Below are 8,571 nucleotides of genomic sequence, written 5' to 3'. Positions count from 1 at the left end.
ACTCAAGTAATTCATGATTCAAGTGTACTTTGGCATAGTTTGATCCTTAGGTTTAGGTGGGGAACTATTTCTTCTTCCTTATAGCGTAAGTATTTGACCTCAATAAGTATTATTAGAGTCTAATATGCCAAAGGGTAGGTCTGCCTTGATCATGAAAGAATTAGAATTGTTTTGATAGATTTTTATTGAATTATTGGTTAAAGTTTCTTAACATTTCTTAATTAAATTTTATCTTGAATTTAAAGTATTGAAAAGCACAAATTAAAGAGCTAATTTCGTTCTCGAATTGCATGTTTTGTGGGAACGTTCGAATGTGGCTCAAGTTCGTTCGAATGTGGTCACGTATCTTGCTAGTTGCATTCGAATGCACAAAAATTGCCCCTCTGTATGTATGAACATGTCATAGGTGTACTCGAAAGCACAAAAATATTCCTCGCCTCAAGTGTGTTCCAACGCACAAAAAGACATTTCTATATATGTGAATGTGTCTCAGAGTGCATTTGAATGCCTACAGGTCACATTCAAACGCTCTATGAATGCGATAATTTTTTGTGTAAATTGTAGTTATTATGATGCAATTTTGTATATGTTTTAAGGTTAAGTTATAAGTTATGATTCTTATAAAAACACAGATTATGTACCTTAAATTAAATTAATTGAGTCATAATATCACCAAAGTGACATCTTTTTACAAGGTTAATTTGTGTTCATTATACAAAAAGTATTAGGTGTGCTTTCAATGAGTGCAAATATTGATCGGCCCAAAGGAAGGTTAATTTTTTTTAAATTGTATGTGGAAGTTAGTAATAATAAAGTCTAGTGATAATTATTATGTTTAAAAATGTTAATAATGTCGGCTCAAAGGAAGGCATGTTCATCGATATGTTATTGAATCATTAATACTCTATTATTGCGCCAAAGTATCATAAGAAATTAATTCATTGCCCAAAAGTGATCAATTAATGGAAATTGATACGTTGATGAAGATGGTTTGTTTTAGTCTTTATTTGAATTTAATTTATAAAATTATAGATTGTTTAACTAAATCGTGTTGTTTTGTGTGTTTATTCTTTGTTTTCTATTCAGCTAGCATTGCTACAAGCATAAATAACATACCTATGTTGAATAGAACCAACTTCAAATCAAGGAAATAGAACTTAATGGTAGTTCTTGGTGTAGTGGATCTAGATCTTACGTTAAGAATTATCTCTTAAAAAAAATGGGGGAAAGAAAAATGTGAGGTCAAATCACATGTCTCATGATAATGAACCATATACCAGAGGCATTTCGAAATGCAATTTTAAATTTGATTGCTACTGCTAAAAAATTTTTAGAGGACATTAAGAAGAGATTTGTTAGGAACGAAAAGTCTGAGATTGGTACATTTCTAACAAAACTCGTCTCAATAAAGTATAAAAAAAATATATAAAGGAGTACATCATGGAAATGTCTAATATTGCTTTAAATTTAAAGGCACTCAAGCTTAAGATCTAATGATCTTTTAGTGCACTTAGTCTTGATATCCCTTCCCAAACAGTTTGGTCAATTCAAGATGAGCTACAATCGTCAGAAAGAGACTTGGTCTCTAAATGAGCTTATCTCACATTGTGTATATGAAGAGAAAATATTAAAACAAGATCAGACAGAAAATGTGCATTGCTCTAACCTCAAAAAATAAGGATTTAGGAAACTTAAAGGAATCGAAAATACCAAATGATAATAAGGAAGCTATAGTGACTGCTAAAAAAATCAAAAAAATGCAAGCAAATTGCCAATTCAGATGGTATCGATTTTTTTTTTATGGTGGAGTTAGACACACACAAAAATATTGCCAAAATTATAATAAAAAATCAATTGCATGAAATGCTTTAGAAATGATAGACTTAGGTTTAACATAAACATGGTCATAAAAAATCAATCAAACATTAGCCATACTCTTTCTTTTCTAGCACCTATGTTTTTAAACACGAGAATTAATAAATATGTTATCATGATATCATAAGTGTCATCCAAAACACAAAAATTGTGTCGCATAACATAGTTAAAGTGCTAAAATACATCAAACTTGTCAAATTAAATGAAACATTTAGATTTTATATCATCCTTGATAAAATTCATTTGTAACATGTTTCATATCATGCTTCTTCACAATAATATGCTTAACAAAAAATATCTCACAATTTACACTCCTAACATTACTTAAGCAAAGTAAAATTATTTTTCAAATAATAATCATTCATAGAGGAATAGATCAAAAGACACATTACTTTCTCTTTTGAATAAGAAGGTATATATGTAGAAAATTTAGGAATGAGTCAAAAGATATTACCTTCTCTTTTGAATAAAACGGTGCATATGTAGAAGATTTATGGTTGTATTCTATATCTTCCTTATTTTTGCCCTTCTTTTGAACTCTAAATAATTTTGTTTGTCATTCGAAATATTATTTCTTTATTGAAGGAGAGGAAATAGAAGTTTCACTTAATTGTCAATCATTCACTCTCATTTTGAGTTTACAAACTTATCTAACTCGAATAACCCTACATAAAATAATTTAAGAGATTGCTTTTCTTTTATTAACTCGAATTTTAATCTCTTTACTCTCTCAACTAAGTTTTTCTAGATTCTAAATATCCGTGCACATAAAGCTTCGAAAAATAAATTTTTATCGAAATAAATAAACTTTTTTGAAAGCTAAATTATGAGATATAGTTAAAGAATAATTCAAATCCTATTGATGAAAAAGCTATACTTTTTCTTCTCTAGTTGCTCCACTTTATTATTTAACTTGCCTTTCAACTCATCCTTCTAAATTGAGTTGCTCTATTTTATTATTCAATTTGACTTTTAACTCACTCTTCTATGTTAAGTTGCTCCACTTTATTATTCAACTTGACTTTCAGTTTATTCTTCTAAGTTTTCAATCTCCTCGGTCTTTCTTATAAATTTCAAGTTCGTCTTTTATAATTTGTAAAAGTCTCTTTAAACAAGACATTACAGGCAACTTAAAGATCCATATCATCATCTTTATTATCATCATTTTTAACCTGTCTATTAAGAAATAAGTTCTCACAACGAATCATCAATAGATAATAAGTAAGAACTAAAATAATCCATACATATATATAGTTTGAAAATAATAGATAAATAAATGTAGAATAACTCAAATCAATTAAATAAATTGTCCTCCACGATGATTACGTTCTTTCTAATCACAAGTCAATAATAATTAATTCAAGAGCAACGCTGCTCTAATACCAATTAAAAATTTTAGATGAGATAAGATTCCTACTATATTTAATAGATATAGCAAGTTATAGCCAAAGTCAAATCCAATTTGAAACAAGAAAGTCAAATTCTACTGACACTAAAAAATTGATTATAAATTATATTTGAAATAAGCGAAACTAAGTAGAAAGGAGAAAGCCACGTAAAAATAGAAAAGTAAAACCATGACAAATACACAATACATAATTTTTTTTTTATAAATCTTAGAGTTCTTCGCAGGTAACATTCTTCCATAAGTTTTAAGCCTTAATTTATATAAAGATTATACATAATAAATATTAAGTATTTTATTCCCACGAATTTGCCATTATATAATTTTTTTGCTAATTCTATTGATCAACTCATGGATCACAATAAAGTTATTAAGGATGTATTTACCTTTAATAAAACCTGATGGAGAAGAAGAATACGATCAGAGGTTCACTAGAATTTTAGGCCCTATTCAATTGCAGAATAAGATCGATTCTAGAAGAAATATTTTAATTTTTAATACTAGAATAAGAGACTAATACTAGTATATATATTTAGTTGAATATTAGTATAAGAAATAATAATTAGTTTTAATGTGACAATGTGACGTAAAGTTGATACTAAAGTAATACAAAATAGTGAATTTGCATTTGTTGTAAAGTAAGATAAATTGATTTTTTAAAATCGTATGGAATAAGAGGAGAGAGAATGTTAAATTAATAAACTAGAAAAAGCTAAGTTGTTGTTTAATTACTAACATAAGCAGACTTATTTAAAAAAAAAAAAAAGGTTATTTCTATTCTGCAGATGAAACTGAAACTTAGTGATGATCTTAAAAGAATAGATACATAGCTTTGTGAGGATTAAAATTTTCCTATACAAATCCCAAGGCCTAAGATTATATGTAGGGTTGTCATAGCCCATTGTTCACAAACAATTAGGGCACATTCACTTATGGAATAAGGCTTATTTAACAAAAAAATATTTTAATTTTTAATATAAAAAAAAGAGATAATACCAATAGAAGCTATCCTTATGCTTAGTTGAATACTGATATAAAACGTAAGACTTACATTTGATATGATATAAAATTGCTATTAAAATATTAAAGAACAGTAAATTTGTATTAGAAATTAGTGATGTTTTATATAAAATGACGAGAATATTCATAATTGGATGTTAAATAGTAGTAATACTATATATTTATACAAAATTATAATATATTTTTTATAACTATAGACTTAAAATGCCCTATATACCCGCGTTACATTGTATTTAATCAAAACCTCCCCACATGTCAGGCAAACATAAATAATCTTAACTTTTCCCGCACCAATGCAGTTAGTTCACACTTACTTTCACAAACATCTCTAACTATGACCACTTCACTCTATTTCCAAGTACCTATAATAAAAGATATATATTTACACCATAAAAATAAAACTTTACAAGCACGTATCTAACTTATGTTCTAGTATGAACATATGTCCATATAATGCACCGTAATGCAAGGTTATATAATTATTATGCAGAAATATAGTCACGTAATGCACAATAATGTGAACTTATATAGTTATTGTGCAAATTTATATCCTTATACTACCTTGCAATACATACATACACTTTATTTCCATGAGATACTATTTTTCAGAGGAGAGGGAAATAATATCAACTGTAGCTAAAATAATATAAAATTATATTATATCTAATCAAAAAACAAAATAGTACTTGCAAGCTATTATTAAATAAGATAAGAGGTTAAAATAATTAGTATCAAAGAATAAGCTAAATTGTTTTTTAATTATTACACAAGAATAGGGATACTTATTCTTAAAAAAAGACCATTGCTATTCCACACAAATGTTAGCCTAACTTGCTTGTATTTGGCTCAATAAAGTCATTGAATGGCTAAATTGCAAAATAGCAGAGTCCGCAATTGGCTAGAGAAGCCAATGAAAAATCTGCAGAACCTTTGCCAATAAACGACTGAAAAGGATTCGAGAAGAGGAAAAAAAAAATTGCCACCAAAAAGGAATCAAGAACCGTCTAATTTCCTGAGCAAGACTCAGAACGTGGAGATACTAATTTCCTGACGAAGACTTGGTGCAATGTCACCTCACATATTAGCTCAATAGATACATAACCATACAACTTTTTTAACATTTCATAACCATAATGTCCCTCAATCTAAGCTCAGCTGATAACTTTTCAATGTACAGCCATTTGGTCAAAAAGACCCCTGTACATGTTACAATGTCAAATATTGACTAAAATTCTTACAGAGATGCAAATCTGGTGTCAGATCATCAATGGACACCATCAACCATCATACTGCATCAGCGGTACCTTTGTTTTATCCAGCAAAAGATGTTCCCGAAGTTGTCATGCTCAAGGTCTTATTTCTCAAGGCATCAACCAACACATCAATTACATACAACAGCTCCGACATACCAGAACACATTAGCTGTTGGAACTCTGCATTTCTCGAGGCATCAACCAACACATCAGTTACATACAACAGCTCCGAGATACAAGAACACATTAGCTGTTGGAACTCTGCATTTCATGTTCAGGTATGGAAGATAGCACATCCTCAGAATCCACCTCTACCTGCATACCAGAAATGTTCAACAGGTCAAATCTCAATATGTTATACTATAAAAAGACGGAAGGAAAACATATTGAGAGTTTAACACTGACCTGCTTGAGGTAGCTCATCAGTGCCCCACGTATCAACTGCTTAAGTTTGTCACATTGATCAACCATGTGCCCAGAACTTTGCATCTTCTCCAACTGACACCACAGCCTCTCGATCGCAGTATAAGGAAACCAAACTGAAGACATCTTTTTGCGATTGATCACATCAGCTGGTCTCTGTAATTTATTTATCAAATTTGTGACCACCCATCAAGACTTGCAAATTGCATAAATTCAACAAGTTTATCATTTTTAACTTACCAATGATGCAAATGATTCCAGGTATTCAAGCAACAAATTGGTAGCTTCAGCATGCCGACCATAGTCTATATAAAGTCTAAATAAAGTAGCAGGATCTGATTCTTGTCCAGTCATCCCCCATGACATTGCCCTCCGTCCTCCCTGATTCATCTCATGTCAGTTAAGATATCCTAGGTGTCTCTAAACAGTTTGCTAACAAAAGTACTGAAAATTAAGACTGAGATACATCTGGTAGATTGGTTGAGTGCATGCAAAAGAGAGCAGGAACTCTTGGCTTAACAATGCAATGAAATGTCATTTCACTAGAGAGGTGAAAATGCACTAACTCCATTGGAGCAGCCAAAAAAATATTCAGAAGATCCAGGACAAGATAATGAATTTTCCACGGAGCATAATCCAACAATTAATAACTCCAGAAGAGAATTACCTTAAATATTTGAACAAGCCAAAGGGGCAGCTCAATTTGAGGATCTGTATAAAGAAGTGTTTCAGCAACAGTTGCAGGCAATCTTGGGTGTAGCTTTCTGTATTTTTCCTGTGAATACAGATGGAACCAGTTAAATGTAGCCACTAGATATGCCGGTATTTTGTTTAACAGCATAGAATACTTAAAAGCGACTTCATCAAGTGTTTTCCCTCTCAATCTTTAGACTTAAGTGAGCTGAAATCTACAATGTTCTATCTAAAAAAAATCCTAGTTTGGACAAATGAAATGTATTATAGGTCCTTCTATAGCTTGTTGAGAAAGACATATAGGTGTCTTAGATGTGACATCCCATTACACGAGGCTCCTGTCAACAGAAGAGCTGCTGAAGGCAGGATCTTCACAGTGATAATCTCTAGAGTGGCTATTTCCATGAGTAGAACTAGTTAATGCATGTTTTAAACTTTAAAGACTTACAATCAAGCTGATTGGCACATTTTATTTAGGTATCTAAGCTCTGATCAATAAGTATCGGTCGCACTTGCCAAGACTCTTAATTCTGACCAAGAATAGTTTTATCATGGTTCCTAGTTTCGGCCGATCCCGAGTAGGATTGGCAGAGAGAGAGAGAGAGTTTGTAGGTTGCAGCAGTAAGAGGGAGAGGGAAGAAGAGAGAGAGAGGGGAAGAGGAGAGAGAGAGAGACATGGATAGAAAACAAAAATTAAAAAACCATGTTAAAGAGGGAAAGAGGTGGCAGTCGGTGAGGGAGAGGGAGAGTTTTTAAGAAAGAGAGTTAGTAGGAGAAAGAGTTAATTAGGGAGAGAGTTTGATAAGAGAGAGTTAGTGAGAAAGAGAGAAAGTTTGATAAGAAAGAGAATTAGTGGAGAGAAGGTAAGAATTTTTTTTAATTTGTGTGGGAGAGAGAAAGTGAGTGATAGAAAGGGGAAGAAATAGAAATTGAAAAAATAGTATTTATTTTTTAGTTTTTAGACTTTATATATAAATAATTTATATTTATATCTTATTATTATTTTTCTAAAAAAGTAAGAATTTTTTGTATTTTAAAAATTATTTTAAATATAGGCCGATATGGACGGCCGATACTGCCGATATCGCCGATACGGCCGATACTGCCGATATCGCCGATACGTATCATTTTTTCAGACGGCCGATCCCGATCCCGATCCCGATTTTGATACTTGAAACCTTGAGTTTTATATAATTAACCAATGTGAACTGATTATTTTAACCTAGAATAACAATTTCATCTTTCTCATTATCTATATCTCAATAAGAAGGCTCAGCCATGCCAGAAGGTTGGGTATGCTAGATTTTTCTTTAAGCTTGGGGATAATTACTCTGCCACCATGAACTATAGCCAAACACTATATGACCTGCTGAACTTTTCATTATTATAAAACATATATAATGCCACATCAACTATGAAAGATATCAGTATACATATTTCTTGATCATTGTCTACCCTTTTGGCAAAATCTTCTGACATGTCATCCCTGTGACCTCCAAATGGCTCTTGCATACCAAAAAACCTTTCCAAAGGAGGGAAACGAAGCCCACCCACCCACCCACCCACCTTCCTGCCCTCCCTACTTTACTTCCAACAAGTGTCTATACCTTTCCTTCCCCTTAAAGTAAAAGCTAACAAATCAACCCTCCTTTTTCATGATTGACAATCTTTGCTTGCACCACTGGACGAATGCATTCTCTTCTAACCATAGCATCATTCTTGTGCCTATTATCTCATCTTTTTCCTCCTCGACCTCCATTCGCCTCCCCTTCCTCAAACAAATTTTTCTGTCACTGCACTTACAAACAAATCTACATCTCCCTCAAACAATTTCTCTCCACCGCCACAAGTGACCACTCTCTTACCAGCTCCTCCCTTTGTCCCTCACCCTACTGAAGGAAA

At 31.8% G+C, this 8,571-nt stretch overlaps 1 protein-coding gene across 2 annotated transcripts in view; it reads right to left on the bottom strand.

Moving 5' to 3' along the window:
• Nucleotides 1-5,343: 5,343 nt before the first annotated feature.
• Nucleotides 5,344-8,571, bottom strand: part of LOC140795718 (nuclear pore complex protein NUP160) — a 49,937-nt gene continuing 46,709 nt past the window's right edge. For both annotated transcript variants that reach the window (XM_073148450.1, XM_073148459.1), the window contains exons 24-27: nt 6,644-6,751; nt 6,217-6,357; nt 5,959-6,132; nt 5,344-5,868 (exon numbers count right to left, since the gene is read on the bottom strand). In XM_073148450.1, the coding sequence (XP_073004551.1) occupies nt 5,800-5,868; nt 5,959-6,132; nt 6,217-6,357; nt 6,644-6,751 (492 nt within the window). In that variant the 3' untranslated portion in view covers nt 5,344-5,799. The remainder of the gene's footprint in view (nt 5,869-5,958; nt 6,133-6,216; nt 6,358-6,643; nt 6,752-8,571) is intronic.

This window comes from Typha latifolia, chromosome 1 (genome assembly GCF_019914945.1).
Source record: "Typha latifolia isolate L0001 chromosome 1, TyphaL0001v2, whole genome shotgun sequence".
NCBI classification, from domain to species: Eukaryota; Viridiplantae; Streptophyta; class Magnoliopsida; order Poales; family Typhaceae; genus Typha; species Typha latifolia.
This window is presented reverse-complemented; position numbering and strand designations above follow the sequence as displayed.